General features: G+C 35.6%; 1 protein-coding gene and 1 long non-coding RNA gene across 3 annotated transcripts in view; one reads left to right on the forward strand and one right to left on the reverse strand.

The window, feature by feature from the left end:
- The window catches only part of KCNH7 (potassium voltage-gated channel subfamily H member 7), a 475,179-nt gene that overhangs the window by 116,856 nt on the left and 333,817 nt on the right, over positions 1-24,506 (reverse strand). Inside the window, exons 5-6 of one of the 2 annotated variants that reach the window (XM_023217328.2) lie at positions 23,218-23,238; positions 15,171-15,385 (exon numbers count right to left, since the gene is read on the reverse strand). In XM_023217328.2, coding sequence (XP_023073096.1) covers positions 15,171-15,385; positions 23,218-23,238 — 236 coding nt within the window. The remainder of the gene's footprint in view (positions 1-15,170; positions 15,386-23,217; positions 23,239-24,506) is intronic. The other variant, XM_023217329.2, reaches the window with a different exon arrangement.
- LOC111546061 lies at positions 1,481-24,184 on the forward strand. The gene is made up of 3 exons (XR_002732632.1): positions 1,481-1,666; positions 19,096-19,204; positions 23,752-24,184. It is a non-coding gene; the product is annotated as an uncharacterized LOC111546061 (long non-coding RNA).

Here is a 24,506-nt window from a genome sequence, read left to right on the forward strand (position 1 = left end):
AATCTACCACTTCCCAGTGCCGGGGCTCTGACGCCTCGCCTGCCATAACGAACATATAAAGCCAAATAGGTACTTATTAACAGAATTACACATAAACACTTCCCCTTCAAGTTATGGTGTTTAGTCAGTTGGCTACCAGGATTTTCATATAGATATATTTATTCATCATCTAGAATACAGAGAAGTGTGATTTTTCACACTTAATTACCTAGCTAATTCAGTATTTTATACTGAAATAACATTTTAATTTAGAATATATGTCATTATGTGATTGTATTGATATGCATACAGCATTTAGTAAAAATAGAAAACTAATTTGTTGCTTAATTTAAAATTCCACACTTCTCTTTTCAAGAAACACACACTCTTATTTTATATTTATTATCTACATAGCATATGACATGCTTGCAGTAGTCAATAGCCCATAAAATGTTTTTATTTTTCCTCATCATTGACCAGAATCAGGGGTGTCCAATCTTTGGCTTCTCTGGGCCACATTGGAAGAAGAATAATTGTCTTGGGCCACACACTAAATACACTAACACTAATGATAGCTGATAAGCTAAAAAAAAAAAAAAAAAAAAAAAAAAAGCAAAAAATCTCATAATGTTCCAAGAAAGTTTACAAATTTGTTTGGGTCACATTCAAAGCCATTGTGACCCACATGCAGCCCACTGGTTGCATGGACTTGATAATAGAATATGTTTATTCGACCACAGAAGATTAGAAAACATAATCTAAGATCTCAAAACTCAAAGTCTGTGTTTAATCAAAGGCCCTTGAAGACAATGATCTTACTTACATGTTTTTATATCAGCCATAGTACATAATATTTGATTTATATTTAGCAAACAATGACAAATATTGAATAGTTTATAGACTAAACTCAGAATATGGGAAAAACATTGGATAGGAATTTGTGTTTTGCTGAACCAAGCTTGCTGGTATTCTATAAACAACAAGACAATGGAAGCAAAATTAATGTTATATTAAATTGGAATTGTTCAGAAGCAATTTTGTACTCCTGCATTACATCCCAAATTTAATCTGGAATTTTGTGATTACCACTATTTGGCAATTCAAGATGAATTCAATACAGTTTTATTGAAGTTTATATGATATATAAGTTGGTTTAGATACAAAATGAAGTTTAGGAGAACACATTAATCACACTCCAGAGGTATGGAAAGAAGTTAGCCAGCTTGCTTTAGGCAGACTAAAGCCAAAAGCAAGGGGAGGGTCCCTGGAGAACCTCCAACCCACCCCACAAGTTCTTACACCAGATGTTTTCTGCAGATCAGAGAATTTGCACAGGAAGCTTGCCCAAACATGCCCTCAGTGGCCTAAGAGACCACATGTGCACTAGGGGGATTAGGTGGAGCCACCAGTAATTAGTGCCTTATGCAAACAGGGAACCCAGCCCCATCACCTTAGATATATAGAAGCCCTTGTATTCCACTGAAAAGGAAAGCAACCAGGAACCTACTTTCAGGACTTCTCTTTTTGCTGAGAGCTTTCCTTTCACTTAATAAATTCTACTCCACTCACTCTTCACGCTTCGACATGCCTACTTCTTCCTGGTTGTAAGACAAGAAGCCAGACCTAACTGAGCTAAGGAGCAAAAAATCCTGTGTCATTTTGGGGGCTCACCCCGGATGTCTGGAGGGTGAGTAAATGAGACCCAAAACCTTTCACTTCCACTTCTGAGACTTCTAGTCCTCAGACTTTTTCTGAAGGCTGATGCAGCACCAAATCTCTGGTGTGCCAATTAAGAATAAAGGGCTACAGAGGACAGGTTGCTAGATAGGACCCCAACAACACCCTGCTTATCACTCTCAGGGTTTGGGAATGTCGGCATCATTCCAATTCAGTCTTTTCTATGGCATTTTCTTTCTTTTTTTTGGGACTATCATGGCACCTCTTTTTAAATAATGTTAAGGGTGTTGCTGCAAACTGCAGAGATACTACTATGTAGAATGCGCATTTGGCCAAGCCATAAGATATACCATTCAGGACAATGTGATTTCCATCTGTTCTTAGAGGCACTCCCAAGCCCCACCCAATGGCCACAGGTACTTGCTCCCCGCTCCAACCTCCCCTCCCAGCTGGGGTGTATGGCCATATCTGCAACACACACATGCTGCATCCAGTGACCACGCAGGGCAGGAATAAGCTGCAGTTGCTTCCTGGGTACCAAGGCAATCTCAGGGGCCAAGGCCCTCATGCAGCCTGTTGGCCAGCGTTTTCCACTCTCTGACCCGTCCTGCCATGAACCTGTGGAGCCTTTCCTCCTCTGGCTGAGCCAAGGGGGTGCAAAGATTAAGAGTTTCTCTCCCTGGTGGAGAAACACATTTGCACAGAGCTAAAGGTTTTTCAACCAGGCATTGTCCCCACCCTGCACTTAAACTGCTTGTTTTTCTTTTTCCCACGGTGCCAGGAGTTAACCCAGCCCTGTGAATACAGGCTGCTTTTCTATGCAAGAGGTTTTTTTTTTTTTTTCTTTTGAAAGACATTTTACTAGCCCAGGACCCCAATTCACAGGACTTCCTTTCCTCTCCCTTGTTTGAGGGGGACCCAGCTCCACAGCTTTACCTTAGTATGACAGATTCCTGCCAATTAGGCCCCCTTCCATTTCATAGATAGAAGTCATGCTAGTATCCATGACATAGACAAGGTCAAGGGAACTCAAAGGTTACCAACAGCAGGAAGGAGTCTGCATGTAAGTAAATGTGGATAATTCCCACCCAGTAGGCCTCCCTGTTAACATGGGTGAAAAGCTGCATTGGCATTCATGGGTGACACCCTGCCGAGGTTGCCAGGACTTGGGGATATAAGGACAGAAGAAAGAATGGGACACCATTATTTCTCTCCCTCACGTAACCCAGGTATTTGCTAGGAAGAGAAAGGAACTAGGGACGCCTTGTTGCCCTCTTTCTAGATAGGTAGCCATTCATCTTCAGTCTGTACTTCTCTCAAATGCCTCCTGAATCACCGGGATTCCTTTGGGAGAAGAAAAGCCTTCTTTTTCCTTGAACTCTGTCCTCTGTCAGTGGATGGGTAATTGTGTCCTGTACCACAGGACACTTCCCTTAGATGCATTTCCAAACTGGGAAAAGTTAATTTCCCCAAACCTTAAACTGCTTAGCTTAAATGAGCTCAGGAGAAGGGAATCCCGAAGCCTGACATGCTCTGAAAAAGGTAAAAGTTCTTACCAGTCATACTTCTGGTCTCCCTCTCTCTGTGCAAACCAGTTGAATGAATGATAAAATTATTGCTTATATCCTCTGAAAAGTTTTGATTAATGGAAAAAAGGATTTGTGTCTTGTCTTAAGCTGTAGCCAGTCTGGTGTGCTTTGTGTAGTGTGTCTTTCTGTATGGTTCTGTCATACATTCTGGGGTACTTTAGGCTAGAATGAGGGCCTAGGATCCCATAAGCCTGCTGTTAAAGCCAGCCCGGCAAATTGGTCAGTAACAAATTTTGCTACAGGGCTCCGTCTTGTTTTATGTCCTTGGGAGCTTGACCCTGTAACCATGTGGCAGTACTCTCTTTTGGTCTCTGCCATTTTAATGGCCACCTGGTATCAATCCTGGCTTAGGGAATGAGTACTTTCTGGTTAATACCTTTGTGACTTTTACCATTTGCTGATTCTCTTGCCCTCCATGAACAACTTCTAGCTTCCTTTCTTAAATCTTCCTTTCCCTGGGAGCTACCTATAAACATTTGAGATTTTGTAAAAACTGTTTTCCACCTCTGAAAATACCTTGAACACTCATGGTTAAGTTATAACCTTAGTTGAGGCTTATTGGTTTCACCTGTGAGATTACTTTTGGCAAAGCTCAAAAGCCAGAAATATTGGCTGCTTTGCATGTCTAAAGACAGGTAATAAAGAATTTAAAAGGATTTTCTTAAAGTGCACTCAGCTTAATTAAAAATAGATCTCCAAGCTACTATAGGTATATCTAAAAGGACTGTATGTTTTTCTCTTCTTGGATCTTGTTTTTTTTTTTTTTTTTGGAAAAGGTTTTTTTTCTCAGTCAACTGAATTACTTTTCTCCATTTTGTCTTGCCACTTTTAATGCACACGTCAGAGGCCCTAAGATAACTTCTGATGGCCTGGGAAGCCTGGGGAAAAACAGAGAGGGTGCCCTGGACTCCATTTTGGGAAAAAAAAAAAATTTGTTTTCCTCATGGAACCCCAGGAATTAAAAGCAAATAGATCCCTCTCAAAATTTGTTTTTGTCTTCCAGGTATGCCTGTTTTTATGGCCCTAGAAACCGCATGTTTTCCTAGCCCTGCTTCTTGGAGAGCTATACCCCGAGGCCAATAATCCAATTAGGAGATAGGCAAATGAAAAATCTTACAACAATGGGATCTTCTTCTGTCTGTGTAATCATATATGTGTTAGATGTGTGATGGTTATATAAAAATAGAGCTCTAATTCATTGACTTAAAGAAAAATAAGCACTTATATAAAATATTTTTTGAAGGGAAAACAAAAGCTATAATGCCTTTTAGTTCATGTGACTGATATTTGAGAAATAAAAGTCTTAAAGATTATTGGTAAAATACAAATGTCTTCAAAATGTAAATACGTGGTCTAAAATATGCAGGTTAGATACTAGATTTGCTAAATGTTTTAAGGTTATAAGCTGCTTCTTTGGCCTTTGAAAACTGCTCAACTGCTTTACAATTTTTTAAGGCCTAGGGACATACAGAATTAACCACATCCCTAACTATGCCGGAGTCAGACCTTATCTGTGTCTGGTACATAATTAAAATAACTTACCAGGTTTTACACTAAAATTAAAAATTGCTAAGAGTTGCCATCATAACATGTAGTTGAGACTACTGAAAATAGATTTATATGCAAGCTGTGTAAGGAAAGTAAAATGTGTTTTTAGTAAAAGATTATAAGAAGGCATGAGAATGTAAATTTTTGCTTAGGCTTACAGAATAGTTTTGAAATAGAAAAGATAAAGCTCAGGGTTTAAACAAATGGTGGAAGATTTGTAAAAATTAATCTTGCAAAAGAAATTCTGTGTGTGAACATATTAACTAACTTCAAAAAGGTATTATACCGTTTTTCCATAAATTGAGCATTGAAATAAAAGCACAACAAGGTTTTCTTAAGGTATTGATCTGTTCCTTAACAAAGATTTGTAAAGGGTTATAAAAGGTTTACAAGAATCTCACCTCATGGTCAAACTGGTTAAGATGAGATAAAATTGTGTTTAAGGTTTCATTTAAAACTTGGGGTTGATATTAATAGTAGACTAATACAAGTGTAAAATGTGGCTTTCTCTCTCTTGAACAAGATTTTTCATGTAATAGTAAAGGACAATGAAATGTTTTTGGCCTTTCCTAAAATTTTTGAGTCATCATTTTAGCTAAATAAATAATTTAGGGTAATCTGGAATTTTATTTCATAATATCAAGTGGTTTAAACCTTTACCCTGTTTGTTAGGCTTCACAAAATCAAACTTCAGTTTCAAAGTTGTCTTTCCTGACCCCTAACTTTTAGATGCTAGAGAGGGCCCCTGGAGCACCCAAAAGAGAGGTAAACAGGATTATTTGACATTTTTAGTTATTTCCAAAGTGATGTTTAATCTTCTTTAGGTTATATTTTAGTGAACAATAAGTGTATTTGTTCCAAAATTGTGTGGGATATCTAAAATTCTAATGTCTGAGTGTATGCTATCAATCATAATAAAGGCTATTATGGTTAACCTATCATAAACTACAGAAATACCCAAATTTCTTTGTCAATCATATTTTTGACTGTAACTATCCTAGATATTTTGTCATTCACAGGCAATCGTCTTGCTTGATCCTTTCTAAAAAATGGTTAAGATGAGATAGAATTATGTTTAAGGTTTCATTTAAAAATTGGGGTTGATATTAATATTAAAGCCAATTTAAAAGCCTATGTGAAATATAACAATTCTTGCTGTACTTTATGCCGATAATCAAGTCAAGTATAAGACTTAAGTTTATTTTACAAAGAACTCAATCCTATCATGATTTATTTTGACAAAAATGAGGACTGGAGAGAGAAAAATTATGTTTCAAAACTTATCATACACTTGTGATTCAATTCTAATCTCATCAGTTGTTTTCAAGCTTTTGCCAACATTTTAGACTAATTCTGTTTATTCCTGATGAACCAACCAGTGATATCCAGTTTTAGCTCAGAAGAAACAAAAGGGATGGGTAATGTAAAAATATGGATCAATATTTTAATTCTGGGCAATTATTCTGCAAATCCTACCCAGGGATAGTAATAAATAGGGTGCCCATAACCTGGAGGTTTTTTTGTTTGGGAAAATAAGACCAAGGGAGTCAACCAAAGTCAAGTCCCATGCACCCAGATCTTAGCAGGGTTAACTATAGCCACCAGTTATCTGGGCATGTCTGCAATCTTGGGAATGGGGAGCTGTCCTTACCCTCTTGTTTCATTTTGATATACGTCTTCTGATAACCCAAATTGCTTCTTCTCGCTAAAAGGCCATTAAACTTCAAATGGCGATGCAAATGAAACCATGCATGGATGTGTCATTCTTCCACGGATCCTTAAACAGACCTCAGGAGGAGCCCTAACTGCCACTTTCCCAAAACAGAACTCCCTGTCAGCAGGAAGCAGTTTAGAATGGTGATTGTCTGCTTTCCCCAACAGCCGTTGGGGGTCTCCACTCCTGAAGAAGGGAATGAAAGGAGTTAGCTTTCTTTAGGCAGACAGTAAGGGAAGTGTCCCCAGAGAACCTCTGACCAGCCCCACAAGTGCTTACACCAGATGATTTGTGCAGATAAGAGAACTTACACAGGGCGCTTGCTTAAGCATGCCTGCAGTGGACTAAGGGCCTGCATGCACACTGTGGGGATGGGGGAAGTCACCTGGAATTCATGCCTTATAGAAATATGGAACGCAGCCCTGTCAGCTTAGATATATAGAAGACTTTGAATTCAACTAAAAAGGGGGGAAACCGGGAACCCGCTTTCAGAACCCCTCTCTCTTTGCTGAGAGCTTTCCTTTTGCTTAAAAAATTCTACTCCACTCATTCTTTGAGTATCTGTGTGCCTACTTCTTCCTGGTCATGAGACAAGAACCCAGACCTAGCTGAGCTAAGAAGCAAAAAATCCTGCATCAGTATTGTGAATTTCGTTTTTAGTAATTTCAAGAGTGAAGAATCAATGAGTCTTTATACAAATAATTGTTGAAAATTTGCCTTTTTGGGGCCCGGCGCGTTGGCTCAAGCCTGTAATCCCAGCACTTTGGGAGGCCAAGACGGGTAGATCACGAGGTCAGGAGATGGAGACCATTCTGGCTAACACGGTGAAACCCCGTCTCTACTATTAAAAAAAAAAAGGAAAAAAAAAATACAAAAAAAAAAAAAAAAAGTAGCCGGGCAAGGTGGCGGGCGCCTGTAGTCCCAGCTACTCAGGAGGCTGAGGCAGGAGAATGGTGTAAACCCGGGAGGCGGAGCTTGCAGTGAGCTGAGATGTGGCCACTGCACTCCAGCCTGGGTGACAGAGCGAGACTCTGTCTCAAAAAAAAAAAAAAAAATTTACCATTTTAAGTATAATTTTAAAACCATGACATTATTATTGAAAAGTACTGCTATATATAAAATCACTTTTAGTTTGTTGTTGTATCTGAAAGACTTTTCAAATCCTATCATTGAAGAAATTTAGGACTAAATTTATCCAATTTGAAGGAAATTACAGAACATGTTAAGATATTTTGTACTAATATCTACGGCCATACCACCCTGAATACATGTGATCTGATCTGATCTCAGAAATGCAACAAGGTTGGTCCTGGTTAGTACTTGGATGGGAGAAACTTTGTACTCTTAAGCCTGAGATGATAAATATTTTTAAACATTAGCTAATAAGATAAATTCAATGTTATTTCTTCATTAAAATTTCTTCATTACAAATCAACCTGCATTCCTAAAGAAGTACTAAATCATAAATACTTGTTTTGGATTTATGTCAAAAAATAAGTATAAATTGAGAGACATTGAGTCACAATGAAGAGATAATGAACCTGTTCATAATGAACAAAGTTCAATATAAGTAAAAGGCCATAATCTTTCAGCTCTTCTTTAAGTCAGTAACATCAAGGTGGTTTTGCTTTTTCTGTAACTATGCAGCATACGACCAACAAAAACCCCCATCCCACTATTCTAATCTGAAACCAGCATAAAGTAGATGGTATATAAATTTAAACAAGAGACTGTGCTGGAAATGAACCTCCATGGCAATGATAGCTTTGTAGGCTTTTTGAAGAGTTAACTAACCATTCAGATTAGGACATTTGGTGTCACAGTCAAATGTTACAAGCATGTCCAACTGCCACTGTAACTCTTGAGGAGATTTAGGGGACAAATGGGGAAACAGAACAGAATCATAAAGAGGATATATTTTAGAGAATGAGAACTTCACTTTTGGAATCAGATTACCTCAGTTTGAAGACTCCGTCCATCACTTACTATGTGACCTAAGCAAGTTGCTTCCTCTCTCTAAGCTTAATTTCTCCTCTATGAAATGCAGATGATAATAATAGCACGATCTCACAGTGCTGTCATATAGATTAAAATTGATAATCCACTAAACCATTTACAACTGAGCCTGGCACATATTAAATGCTCAATCAATGTCAGAAATCATTAAAGTTACCATAATTATATTTTCATGCCAATAATACACTTATGAATCCTGCATATTGGGAATCTATTATGGCTCTACAGTTCTACATAGACTTAAAGATTATATGGCCTTTTTAATATTCAGAAATTTCTTTCTTGTGACCTAAGTTATTTTGTGATTAAATCTGAACTAATTTTCTTGAGTACTTTCTTTGGTAAAGCTACAGGAAAATTATACTTGTGGACTAATAGTAAATTTTTTCTCATCTTCTGTTCTGTAGGTCAATACCTTCTGGCTCATTAAGGTCCCTTCATACATCTTATTTACTGATTATCTCAAAATAGGTTTCCACTGAATTCACCAGACATTCCTCTTAAGTAATAAAGGGCAACTTATAGAACTATTTGGTCATAGTTCGACCAATACTAAGTTTAAAAGAAATGTAAACTATCGTTACTTTCATAATATGGCCTTGGAGCATTATTAAATTAGCATGTTTAAATGCTATATACTGTTATGTAGTGTTTCTCCAAGTAATTTATAATGTCTTGAGTGTCTATACTAGGTTTTATTACCCACTGCCCAATGTGGACTCTGTGTGTGTGGGGGGAGGGTGAGGGTGTGCGCCTGTGTGTGGTTAATACTGTTAATTTGAATTCTATTTTCATCTCTGCAATGGGCCACTGCTGTTTGATTCTCCTGCTTTACAGGCTTGCTTCTCCCACTGCAGTTTTCTGGTGTGACTGTCAGTCAAGGGGCTATACTTTTTCCTTCACAAGGATGAACACAGGGTCCAAGATGGTCAATAAGAGTCTTCTTTCTCTGGGAATAATATGGACACTGGAAGAAAGAAGGTCCTTCTCCCCAAATTACAAACTGTGAGCATCAGGTGAGACAGGAGAGTCTGAGGAACTTTCTGCTATTAGGTGGGGAGTGCAGTCAACACAGAAGCAAGGGAGAGAATGTCACCAGTTACTCAAAAATGTATATAGCCAACCCCAAAGCAGATCTTTCTCTGTACCTTTCAGTAATATGGACCAATAAACTACCCTTCTTCCTTTCATTTTTTGCTTAAAGTGGTTTGAGTTGGATTTCTGTTACTTGCATTCTGTCACAGTATTGACTGATACAGTGGCCAGTAAAGATTTGAAATCCATGGTACCATCTTCTTAAACTATTGGGATACACTTATACTTATCCAGGGAGAGTGGTCTAATACAAAACTTGTCAAAGCTGAACATGGCAACAAAATAATACATTTCATCCTAAAAACTGGCACAACATTTGAATTCAACTAGCCTCAGGAATAACAAAATCATAGAAGAATGTAAAAATGTGGTTCACTTTTATTTAAAAGGGGGCAAATATAGCCAATAATTTGATCTCCAATTGAGAAGTGCAATTGCTTGGTAAAAGGAGACCTTACCTTTGTTCTCCACCCAACTTTTCTTACAATTCATTGTTTACTCTCCACCACTCCATTGGAATTTGGTAGAAATGGCCAGCCAAGGGCTTGCCTCCCTGAGATGTACACTACTGCACATAAACCTTTACTGGCTGGACTGTAGTGAAGGAAAAAAAAAACACATATCTTCTGAGAATTATTTTCTCTTTTCTCCAAATACATAAAGAAGGTCAGATGAAATATGGCATAGTGAAATATGACTTGATGCATTCCAGAATACCAATAAGGCCAAAAGAGGTCTATGGATCCAAAATAACAGCAAGAACTGGAGCCTTGCCTAACAAAAGATTTCAGAAGGAAGGCATTTTCTTTGGAGATTTTTGACTTCAGACTTACTCTTGCTTAGTTCCACCCAATACCCTCAGTGGTTCATTTTTGAATCTTTTAAAATGCTACTATGTGTCATGTAATTATATCAGGTACTGATCATACAAATACCTCATGCTGCATTCATTCTTTGGTACATAGAGATTCCCACATGTGTTTCACTCCAGATTTTTATTCCTTATTTTGGAAACTTCTCACCTTCAAAACACACTTAGGAGTTTATATTCCCCAAACATTATCCCAAACTCCCAATGTAGGTAAGGTTTCCTCTCTCAACATCATCTGCACACACTATGTTTACCCATAGAAAAATACTTTACATTGTACTGTAATGCCAATGAACTGTACTTGTCGGCCTCCTTCAAGACTCAAAGGCAGAGGTTTGCCTTTTAACTCTGAATTCCCAGCACCTAGCACTGTGTGTGTTTATACATTATGTATGGATACACATTATACATTATATATAATATATAGACATACATTATATGTTATATACAATACATATATATAATATGTATATTATATATACACATACTGTTATATATATTATATACAGCACATATAATACATAACATGTATATTATATACACACATAATATATATTATATATACACATAATATATATTATACATACACATAATATGTAATGCATAATATATAATATATATTATGTTATATATAATACATATCAATTAATGCTTTTGAATGAATAAACAAATACATGAATGACCAGCGAGTGAATGAATGAATGACCACATAGTCCCTACGGTGAAGAAGGTGACTCTAGCTGAGGAGGCAAATAACTAATTGCCTCATTCTAATTTAACATGTAATAGAGATAAGATCCAAGTGGTGAGACAGAACAACAGGAGCAACGATTATTCTTTTCATCTATGCCTTTTTCTCTTGATGACTGCTCTATTGTTTGTGCACTGTAGAGTGTTTAAAATTTATTGTTGAATAATCTATAAGCAAAATCTTGACTTCTTATGAAGAAGGAAATACCATACCAATCTATTATGTGAATAAAATAAGAAAGAACATTTGATTAAGAAAATACTATTGGCTGCCTAGAGCAAACATGTTGAAAATTTCCTGACAAACAGAATCTCCATGCAGGCCTAAAAGAAAACAAAAAGACAAGTAAAGTCTTTTGGTTATTACCAAGTTGTTTTTGGTGAGGAGAGGACAACTGATGCTAAAAGTAGTGAATATGGAAATTTCAAAGATAGCTTCAATTAGGAAAGTTCACAAACACAAAATGAAGTATATAATCCTATAAATGAGTTATTGAGGACCTCTGCTTTCAAGTGCTTAAATAAAATTTCCAGAGGCTATGCCTGCAGGAGGCATTTCTTGATATTTGATCTCTACATTGTTTGGTTTGACACGTGGACAATTGGAAGGTTTGTCACTAAGAGCTAAAGGGGGCCCCTACAAAGAAGATAAAGAATTCCTACTGATGCTTTTTTCCCCCAGTTTCTTTCTGGTCTCAGCCTTTATTCAATCTCTTATTTCTAGCAAGGACCATAGCAACTTAAGTGTTTTACTTGACTCCAGAATTTCCTTCCATTCATTGTAGTTTTTACACTGTAAAGAAAAGAGAACTTTTATAAAATATAATCAAATTTTGATCTTCCAGCAGTCTGAAAAAACCTTTTGCCTGTATCATACCTCTCCCATTGGGGTACTTTGGAGAGTGGGACGGGGGCACTCCACAATCTGTGGGAAGCATAGGAAGCTTTAGGAAAACTCTGAGGCCTTTCTGTGGGTTTCAGATTCACTCAGTGGTAAGTAGTCATCTCAGTCCATTTGGGCTGCTAAAATAAAATACTCATCAACTGGGTAGCTTACAAATAAGAGAAATGTATTGTCCACATTTACGGAGGCTGTGAAGTCCAAGATCAAGTTGCCAGCCCATTTAGTTCCTGGTGAGGGCCTGCTTCCTTTTTCATAAATAATCTCCATCTTTTCGTTGTAACCTCACAGTGCAGAAGGGGGCCAAAGAGCCCTCTGGGGCCTCTTTTATAAGGATACTAATCCCATTTATGAGAGCTTCACACTCATGATCTATTCTCATAGGTCCCACCTCCAAATGCCATCATGCTGGTGATTATGTTTCAACATAGAAATTTTGGTGGGGACACAAACATTGGATCTATAGCAATATTTTAAAACATTTTAAAATGTTAAAACAAATATTGTTATATTACAAAGCTAAATGTGAAAGTCACAGGGCTTTTAAAGATGAAGTGTGAGACCAAAAAAATGCAAAGCTTCTGATGGAAACTGTTGCATTTTACTCAGACCCCCATGGCACTTAGGTGAAAAGGTAGAAAAGTATTATTTTGAAGGTAAATTGTCCAGACTAGCCTCTCACCAGCTCAGAAAACCACTTGTTCTAAAAAGTCATATGGACATTAATGCCTTCATAACTTTGTTCTTGTGTTTTTTTTTCTACCTGGAATTCTTATCCCTTCCCTTGGCTAACTCTTCCATTCATTTATGCACTCGTTTATTCAGCAAACATTTGATGAATTCCATTCTGCCAGATGTTCTACTAGGCCCTCGTGATGTAGGGATAAAGGATCCTGCAGAGATGGTGAGGAGAGTTGGGGGATCATAGAAGAATATTAATAAACATAATAATGGCCTGACATTGCTTGTTATGTACTTAGTACTAGGATGGACACTTTCCACATTTCTATTTAATTCTTACATCAACTCTGAGAAGTAAGTTTTCCCAGTCCTGAAATTTGCCTTAATGACACACAATAAATGCCACTTGAATTCATGGCCTACAATAAATGGCTGAAATAAAACACAATCCAGTTTGACTCTGATTTATGCTCTTAAAATTTACTGACTACACAGTTTGATGTGATCTTCTAGATCTGGCTTAAGTGTTTAATCCTATCTCTTTTTCTTCCCTGCAAATTCTTCCCTTACAGTACAATAACTTTCTGCCTAATATTCTTTATTACCCTGCATTTCATTATTGATATTTGTATATATGTTTCCTGTGCCACTATCTGAGAAAGCCCCCAGAGGAGGTGCTTCTCAGATCTCTGTGTGTGTCACATACTCCTGGCACAGTGGATCTGCTGAACATGGCAGCATAGGATGGCCTCTGCGGTGGACCAAGCACATGAAAGACTTGCTGAGATCACACATGGCTGCGCACAGGCCTTAAGATGTGTTTTGTTCAGCCTAAAAAAAAGAGTTCAAAGCATTTTTTAGTTTGTCAACTTTAAGAAATAAAGAGGTTATCTTAAATTCTGCATTTCCAGCTTCCCTTTTAAAATGGAAAGATTTGCAAGCATTCATTAATTGGTCAAGCATTTCTGCCTAACCGCAGTTAGCCAGAGCTACATATCAGCTGTCTGCTTTAGAGGGGGCCTGCACTCCACAGTTCGCCACAGTCCCCACTGCCATGCTGTGCTTGTTTGAATTTTATTTCCTTATGCACTTGCAGGGCCCTGACCCTAATATTTCCAACTTTTCTTCTGTATCCTCTTAAGTCTCTTGATTCCTATATATTCATATAATGGTAGGAATCCATAAATAATAAAACTTTTAAAGTAAAAACAATTGAAAGGAAAATACAAAGCTATCAAAATGATGTCAATACAATGTGCATAACAGTAAACTGTTCATTTACCCATTTTACTAAATATAAGTTAAGTGAAATGCTTAGAACAGAAAGCCTCATTACTACATAAATATTAAAATATATAGGAAAGATGCTCTCAAGAATGGCAAGTGTAATTTCACCTCTTAAATAAAGATAGACTGCACAGGTCTATTTATAACTTGCTCATGGTCTTTTCATAGCTATTTCAGCTCACACATAAGAGGTTATCTGGAAACAGTACTATAGTGTGGTTTGTAGTGATTACAATTACAGAAAAACTTCATCAATTCAAAAACTTCAATGCTTGGGATAGAGAATGGGGGCAAGCTTGGCTTTATATTATAGAGAGTTTATGCAAAGATTTGCTAAGCAAATGTAATGAGTAAATTGTTCGTAAAAGAACCACTTGCTTGACAAATTTTAGAATCATGAATTCCCAACAATGTAAGTGCATTGTAAGCAAACGCTAGGTACTGCTTAGTTGTTATGTTGATATAATAAGTAGAAATCATTTCTATCTACTCTCTGAAGCAGTATGCCTGCTAGCTTTTTACCCTAGTTCAAGTTGCAGTATTTATTTGAAAACAATAAGATATTGTTCCAATAAAATGTGTTGTTTCACTGACTTTTCATCATCTCAGACAGCTCTTTTCCCCAAGTTAACTGAACTACATCCGACTCTATTTAGTAAAGTGCAAAAAGGATACCATAGTTCAGAGCAAACCCTAATTAGTCCCCTAAAGCTTCAATAGAAACATCCATTATATTAAAAAACCACGTTTTAATAATGTGAGAGTTGGCAGCCAAACAATAAGTGTCCAAACATGATGAATAGCAGGTTAACCACCTCTACGAAAGTAGGAGCTACCATGCCATGTTAGCCCATTTTTGCTTAGTCTTGTAATACATAAAATCCTAATATACAGCTTTATGAATCTGTTATATTAGAGAGTTGCCCAACATCTTAAGATAAATAGGAGTACAGATAAATGTCTTACCTCTACTGCTAGTCATTTATAAGAAAAAGAATATATTTTAAGGTGCAGAAACAAACCTCTAAAACAGTTGAAATTGATAAGAACATTGTGTCCTACCTGGGTCACTTTCTCTGTCACATTGTGTGTTCGATCTTTAACCTTGGGTGCAATAATGGTTTTGTCTGAAGAAGGAGGAGATGAATTCTTTTTCTCAGTTTTGACCTCTGAAAAATTCAGAGTGAGTTGTGGAATCTTGTTAATGGTGCTGTATTTGTTGAGGTTTGAATCTGATGTGGATCCCAGGAGGCTTGACTTGATATGATTAAAAGGCCCTAAAAAATAAAAAAGGAAAGTATTTGAAAGAACATCTATAAAAAAGCGTTCTAGGTGTGCACCCAGAGAGCAAATGGCAGATTTAGCTCTTAATGAATTTCTTTAATTAAAAGCCACAATAAAAGAAAAAACTACACTCTCTGTTATTGGTCAAATTCTACCTTTAAAGTTTCTTATAAATTTCATTTTGTAATTTGAGGATTATTTAAGAAGGACTTACCTATGGTTAAAGTCACATTGGCCATGAAATTTCCAAATGGATTGTTTGCCCTGCTCTAATTTGTGTTACTCCCCTCTGTGTCACTGAGGAGTGACAAGCCATCTAGGCTCTTCATATGTTTCCACTAGCTATATGAGATGCTCCATAGAACTTCTGAAATAGTTAAACCCAGATGAAGGAATTACAGATAAAGCTTCAGAGGGTGAAGGGCCATTTTTGTGTGAATGTGTGTACTCTAATGAAAACTCCAGGATCATATGTGGGATTTTTAGATCCTTTTTTTTCTTTCACTTATGTTTAAGTCTTGACCACTTTCTGAGAAAAAAAAAGGTGCTATAAAAACCACACAAGCAGAATGCTCTGGCAAACATAACTTACAATAGAAGTGCCACAGCTAGGTAATAGGGCATGTCTGGGGTTGATAGTACCTAGTCACTTCTCGAAATCTTTCCTACAAAGATAACTTGGCACGGTGGCAAGACTCCTGGTTTCCTTGTTGAGGTAGTAGATTGACCAGCTATATCTTCCTTCGGGATGAATCTGTTGTCTGTTGCTTATAGAGAATCAGGAAATTCTCTGAGAAGTATCTTGTGTAATGAGCAATATTACACACACTGTTATTTAGCTCTTAAAAATTAACAACAGGGAGAATTTTATAAAAATTGTGGGCTCCCTATTTTTGTGCCCTGGGAAGTGGTTAAAACATACAAATTGCATCAATAAACTCGTTAGGCACCATAGTTGCCTTCTGTTATTTCTTTATCTGTTCAAAATGAAGTGAACCCATTTTCGGGATCAACATGTACTTTAAGCATCAAGCAAGGTATAAACACTTTAGAATTAGACTTAAAGATTTTGCATTTGGGACAACAATCAATCAACTCGGGTCAGATATAATACTAAGAAATCAATGCTCATCATTTTGTTCATAGTCACTATGGGGGAAAATCACACATACTTGTTCATAAAAGTTTACACTTGTTTATTATAAAAGTGTGAAGTATTCTTAATAAATTTTCATGTATTTAACAAATACTGTGTTTCTTGAGTTGCATTTCTGTTGACTCCCTGATTCTTATCCGTGACAATGACCAAGTCCATCTAGAAGAAAAATGTCATGAACTCTCCAGGAATTTATTGCCTCGTATGTTCTCATTTGCATATAGAACCTAACTCTCTTTTCTATTTACACAAAGATAGAAATAAGAGTAAATAGTGGCAACAAATTCATCTAGCCTTCAGATAGTTCTCTGACAGAAACTCCATTCTTCAGGTCTTTTTGGAAGTCTCCAGCCCACATCACTAATTTATTTTATTGTAATGCATACTAGGATAGTGTTTTCCTTTCTGTAGCATTCTGTAGTTGAGTTCTAGGTTTTATATCTTAATATTTACAATTTGTAAATTATGCCAGGATTTCAGGTTTCTTAGATACTGTCTTTTCCCCAACTCTAATGTCATATTTTCACTCCTTAGTTTATTTAACTAACAAGGATACTATTAAGAGATTATAGATAACAGAGCTCAAATATATAGTTAAATTGTGTTCAAAACCCTTAAGCTCATCTTTCCACTCTCTTTCTGTGTCATCCTTCTCTATGCTGCATTTCTGTAGCAAACTGTCCACAGAGTTGTTTAAAATTTGGCTAAATTCACGGATCATCGATGTCATCACAGATTCTACAATGTTAATAGAGAGAAAGACACTGTTGATCTACTTTAATTGCCCTTGTGACCAGTTCCAATAAACTCCACTGAACTGGCTACACTTATATAAGCAGGTGATTTCAACTATGGTAATATTTCACTCTAGGGGAGATTTGTGGCAGCATTTTTTGTTGTCACAATTATGAAAGAATTTCAATGTCACAATTCTCCTTGCCTTAAAGAATTACCTTACCTGCCTCAAGGGCATTCATGCAGGTGAAAAGCCTGTTTATTCATGAATTGAGCCTTAAAACTAACTGTTTCACATATAAACACCACAATGTGCTTTTTACATGATTTTCATATAAATTGAAATTTCCAGAGCTACAATTTCCATGTAGACGTAAGAATATATATTGTTTTATTCAGAACTTTGTCAGAAATCGCTCACCATTTTGGAAAATTATGCCACTTACAGCTACACTCCTTGTGGCACTTGAGTGGCCAATAGAAAATTTCAGAGTTTAGATTACAATCTGTGTTTGGATCTGTCATTTGCAAATATGTAAGATAAGAGACTTGAGTGTTCTTAATCATTGTTGCAACCAAATATTGTTAAATTTTCAGAGAATTACCAAAATCACACTAATAAAATTTCCTTCAAAAATATTTTATATAAATATCCTCCTATATATTTAAAATGATATGATACTATGAAAAGGAACCTATGTCTTAAAAATGAAGCACTTGTAATTATTTATTTGTCTTTGGGTTGCCTGTTGGTTTTCAGTCTCATTCTCAAAACTCCCTGGAGATCTGCCACAACTTCTCTATAATGTCTCAATTGCCATTTCATTTTCCATTCCATCTTCGGTTTCTCCTTACATAACAAAGCATGTTTGCAGGGTCTTTTTTTATGTATTAGAGGATGAATATATGTCCTGACATCTAGTGAGATTTCTTTCTTCTGTGTAATTCACTACTATTGCATTATATCACGGAAAGTATCATTTTGACACTACCATTAAAAGCAAGAGCTAGCTCCTTTATGAGACTACCATACTTCCTTATTTTCCCTTCAGTTTGTATTGATATATCAATCATAATTAAATTTTAGTTACTTCCCATTTTAAAAATTCATGTATAAATAAGCCTGATATAATTCTTGACTCCAATGGTGGTTTTGATTATGCTGCCCATCCATACTCCTGCTGACCATTTTATCTGGTACCTGTATGGAATATTTTCTCATGTACTTAATGCTTTTAAAACCAAATTTTCTTCATATGTCTAATTATTGCATTATGTTTTCTAGTGCAGTTATATTTGAACACTAACATTTTGAAATAAATATTTTATTGCAAAGTGCTTTTCTTTTATTTCTCCTGTGTATTACAGTTAGGGAATCATGTTGATATTTTAGAAATAGGTTAAATTATCTCTGAGTTCAATTTCAGGATAGCAAAATGAGTATAACAAAGTATTTATTGAGACAAGGAGACATTGGATCTGATATGATTGAGAAACTGGTTGATAAAATGTCATACACAAATTTAGCCTCAGAATTTGCAACTTCATTGCATTCACTATTTTAGCATCTCTTATTTGCAGGTGGAAAAACCCTCTAAACTCTTACTCTATTCCAAGTTTTTTTTTTTTTTTTGGCTCTTAGTCTTAAAGAGTTAATCCACATTTTCTTTTAATCTATATTTTAATTAATTCAGTAAAACTTAAAATATTACTCAAAATAACTTGTGAAAGCTACTTAGATAAGGCATTTAAAATTTATTTCATGCTGTATAAAAAAGATAATTATGCTTCTTTCTACTGATTTTAAAGCAGATGTTTAAATGCAGAAGACTTCTAGAGTCTTCAAGATGATCAGTGTTGACTTAGGTTCCTCTAAGCCCATCAAAGTGCAAATGAAAAGAATTTCAACGTTTTAACTAAGGTAGGTATTAACAATATCCTTATTTCACCAATTGTAAACCTAAGCGGACAGAATATGAGGCCAGAAAAGAATAAGAATAAAGGACCAGAATACAGGGTTTCCTACCTCCTAAGTCTATATTCAGAGAGGCCTTGGTTGAGGATTTAAAGGTGAAAGGCAGCCTCACTGAGAGTGATCATGAACAGATGGGATTTAGGATTCTAATGAAATAAAGGAGAATAACCTGAAAAACAAAGCAAATAAATTTAAAGGAAATGAATGGGCAGAAATAGAGGAAAATAAGAGATTCAATAGAAAGTCATGTAAAACTCAAAAGCATAGAGGAGTACTTGATGTTCTTCAGAGAAGCATTTGCAAGATGGATGACCAGGTTACATTTTTCAAAATATTAGGAGAAGGTGGAAAACAGGTGACCAAGTAAACTAAACCAACAGCTGGAGAGTGCTTTAATATATTTCAAGTGTCTGATTAAACATAAAGTAGGCCAATTTCCAGCTGCAAAGAAATACTTACATTTAGACAAGAAGCTAGAGGCTAAAGCAAAAACTGGGAAGAATTTTAGATTAAAGATATTTAAAATTTGTATGATGAGGCTATTTAAATTTATCATGAGATATGAGATGCTAAAGGAGAATATATTTTTCTTTTAGATGGTGCTGGAAATATAGCTAAGGGCATCTGATAGATTAAAAGAAAATAATGCTACTTTAAAAAATCATTTTGGAGGGAAAAATATGATAGGAAAGAAGGAAACCAAACAGAAAAAGGTTGTTTTTAAATCATCAGGTATTTGTACAATATATCTTAGGGCACTGAGTTTATTTAGCTAAAGTTTAATAAAACCCAAATTGCTGAAGTGACTTAACATGAGAGAAGATGCAAATGCAGTGTTTAATAATTAAACTTCATAAAAGAACACTGTCAATAAGTGTAAGACAACCAGTTTAGCACTTAGAAAGACGCATAAGAAGTAATCATCAAATTATTTTTCTTCATATTGTCTGTTCTAGTGCATGACATATTATTGCAGGAGTAAAGTGTTATCTTTGAAAATCAATTTGCAAATCCTCATCAGATGACAAGATACTGGGTGATGGCCAATGCATCCTACGAGAAACAAGTTGTATTAGATTAATTTATTTCATTTATGAGCCATATAGGCTAGAGAGGAGGTAAAAGCTGTAACAAACCTGTGAAGTAGTTTTACTTCAGAGTCATAGGACAGATTCATACACAAATTGGCAATGGAACACACCAATGTCAGAGGGAAGCAGGGTTACTTGGGATAACAAGGAGGCAGAAGCATTAAAGGGGCAAAATTGTGTTATGACTTATTTACGAAATAGAGAAAGTGAGGTAGATTTTTACTGATGACTTGTAAAGCAAAATAGACAGAAAAGCCACCAAGTTTGAGGTAAAAATTAGTATATGAGTGATGGATGTAGGATTAGGTCCTCTCACATATCAGAGAAGTTGTTAAATTATCATACATATATATAGCAGGATGTGCAATTTATTTGAAACAACTTTTCCACTCTTTGACAATGTTTTACACTTTTAAAAAGAACTTTGAAGTGTTAGCTTAAGGAGTCAGAATGCTAAGAAAATTTATTAAAGGGAAATGAAATAGATCCTAAGAATGAAGATTAAGTGGAAATTAGTTTTAGAAAAAAGACTGAGTATCAATTTGCTGTCTTTTTACTGTGATATTGCATCACGATTAGCAGTAGTTAGCTAGTATCTCTGTCTAGTGGAGATAGACGAAGGGGAAAAAACTCATATCAGAAAGAAGGATTTAGGTTAGCTCTTTGTGTAACAGGCACTAACACAGACTTCCCGAGAAAGCTAAAGAATGGCATCCTCTGGAGATAAATGTACCACCTGTACAAGGTATTTAGCCAACACCTCACCTGACATAAATAAACCAGATGATCTTGAACACATTACCAACACATTCCTAAATTATTTATTTAATTCGGATAAATAAATGTTTTTTTGGTTGAATTAAATATTGAAATAATTAATTATAATTATGCATTTTGTACACAAAGCAGGGTAGAAACCTGCATTTTTTTAGTCTTTTATTTAGATCTGGTATAGAAGCAAAGCCAAACAAACTTAAAATGCACACTTAATGTATGGTCCTGTACCTAATTAACAAGGTTAATGGCTTTGTGAAAAATCTTAGAGGCAGACACTTAAACATTGTTAATAGTTTTCAAAACCAGAGCTTGAAAAAAGTAATGAAGGCTTTGGAGTGAAAATTTACATTAAATTTCATTACATTTGCAAGTGCTTTCTCCAATTTGGGGATAGAACTTCTTAAGTATTAATTTGTGAAAACTTTCTACAATGGTTTAGAGATTTGTAATGCAAAATTCTGACTTCGATGATTCTACCATATACGTTAAATTGTGATTACAAAATTGATGTCAATCTGAAATCTATGTAATAAATAAAGAATATCTGTATTCAAAGACTACTCCTATTAAAAATCAGAGAGTTGAGAAAAAAGGTTGGAGAGTAAATGAATTATTTTATGACACTAAAATAAAATAGCTGTACTTTGACATATATGTGAACTAGTAGTTTGAAAGTTAAACAAGTCCAATTCTCTATTTGTTGAGAAAAATTAGGTTCATTTATCACTACATTTAAAAATCACTAGAAAATTAATTAATGCCTACTAATTTACTGACAATTGTTAAATTCTAAAGCTAGTTGGCAAGAACTATCTGTATCCTGCTTCTTGAGGTTACGTTCTGAATTATGTCAATGCAAACCACCGCACATAGTTGACACTCTTTTCTCCCTTTTAGAAATCACAGTGGACAGGCCAAAAAAAAAAAAAAAAAAAAAAAGAATAATGATGTAGGTGAAATCCCACCCCACTATTTGGGTCAACCTGCATAGACCCTTTTTAAAGTGCTTACAAAATAAAATTCGGGTGGGTTTCGGGGGATACTGCCATAATTTCCCTGATTTTCAAATTTCCCTAGGTTGCTGACCAAGCATTTTTGGTCCCTAGTCTATTAATTCATAACCATCACCAGTTCTGAATTATTTTAGGGAAGCAAGTGAGAAATCAGTATACAAAATTGCACAGTGGTCAGTGTACCAGTGACATTTAAGAGAGAGTGATCAAAACAGTGAATTCTAAGTAATGACGGTTACTGGTGGAGACATGTTCATGCAACACACATGCACAAAATAAGTCACGATCACCATTTGCACACCCACAGCAGCATGCATGGCCTATGTTGAAAGACCAGGCCCCAATGGTTTTCAATTTGATGATAATAATATGGTTATTACATTTTGTGATCCTTGTATCTACTATGATATAGTAGAAAACAGAAGTGAATTTCAAATTTTTAGCCCAATCCAAATTTATCCAGACTATTCCCAGTTAAACGTAACCCTCTGGGAGTTGTAGGTCATGCCAGTGACTTCAGGCTAATATAGAACACAATTAAAATGATTAAAATATAATAGAGAAAAATAGGAAACGACTATCATGCATATATAGTTTACTACTACAGTAAGCTGAAAACCATACCCCCTGCCATCCAGGAACGTGAAACTAGTTTTGAGGAAACAAAAGAGGAACAAGTGAAGTGATGCTGTCATGTAGCACTTTGCTTATTTTATTTAATCTTGCACTCAAAATTGTTGTTTTCCTGAAATAGGCTTTTGTGCCCCTGTCACATCAGAATATATTTAGCTTGAGGTTTGTATTTTTCCAAATAATTTAAATATTTAGGAAGTATTCATTGTCAACCTAGGCTTTTAATTCTTGCAGGCAAAAGGAGCTCATAATCATTTTGGTGACGCAGCAGAGAAATAACAATGTCTCTAGCAAAGTCAAGCCATGATGTCTCCACCAGGCACCCCGAATAGCTAAGGGCAGCATGAAGATGTTGCATTGAACAGGGCATACAGCAGGCAAGTTAACATGCCGAGTAAAGGGGCACGTTGAGCATCAGATGGTGAAATTTGAGTTTGTACATTACCTTTGACATTGCGACCATTGTCTGTTTTGAGCACATAAGGATAAAAAAAGAGAAACATAAAAAGAAGACTAAAATTATATTATATACACTGAATCACCTGTATATAAACAATCAGAGAAATCAGAATATGATGGAAAATTTCTCTTTAATTGAAATTAACATTGTGTACTATTCCACCAAGTAACACGCATATACTAAATATAGTATCTGTCATAATATACATTCTTATTTAAATATGTGAAGTATTTATCTCAATTTCAATGGATTCCAAAGTACAGATTTTATAATTATGACAGTTTAGAAATAGACTTCCCCAGCTGCTGCAGTTGTGACAAAACTTTCAACCTTGTCAACAGCCAATTTTAGTGTCTCCTCAACTATCACTGAGAATATACCAAAGGAAGACTCCACATTTTGCATGTTAAGTATTTTTTTGCATATAATTTAACCTAGTATGTTAATAAGGAAAATGTTTCTAAGATAACAGTTTCTTCCCTCCCTCCCTTCCTCTCTCCCTCCCTTTCTTCCTTTCAGGACAAGGTCTGGCTATATCTCTCTGGATGGACTTGAACTCCTAGGCTCAAGAATCCTCGTGCCTCAGCCTCCTTAGTAGCTGGGACTACAACCACACCACTCTGCCTGGCTCCACTGTGCCTGGCTCCAACTTACATTATTAAACACAATTTTATTAACTGCCCTCCTCCAAATGTTCTTAATATATATTTTAAAAATAGCAAATATAACTCAAAGAGTCATTCTTAGACAAAAAGAATTGTAAGACATAAATGAAAGATTAGATTGTTTTAAAAAATGTAAACATATTTATTAATGTCACAATGAATTCAGTGTAATGACTACAATATTGAAAACTTTTATTTGTAATAAAATGGGCTCTTTTAAAGTCTGAGTTAAATATTTCCAGATTTATTTTGAGATCAACAATCTAAATGTTGCATACTTGCCACTAACAAAATATGCATTACTAGCTATGAAACACACAAGCTTAAAATAAATGTCACTGTCGTATCAAAACCATTCAAATATATCCAAGATTTGAAAAATCTGTTCAGCATTTTGTTGATATCTATGCTAACACTGTGCCCATTTAAAATCTTGGAATATATCATAATAATTTCAAAGCTTACAACTGAAGTAATTCTAATAGTGTGATATATTGAATTGCTCGTAGACATTGCACTGGACAAAGATATACAAATAAAATTGTGGCCTTAGATGACAACTCCCTTTCCACTTGGAGAGAATCACAAAAAAACAGAGGTAGTGGAAGA

The sequence above is a fragment of the Piliocolobus tephrosceles genome, chromosome 11 (genome assembly GCF_002776525.5).
Source record: "Piliocolobus tephrosceles isolate RC106 chromosome 11, ASM277652v3, whole genome shotgun sequence".
Lineage (NCBI taxonomy): Eukaryota > Metazoa > Chordata > Mammalia > Primates > Cercopithecidae > Piliocolobus > Piliocolobus tephrosceles.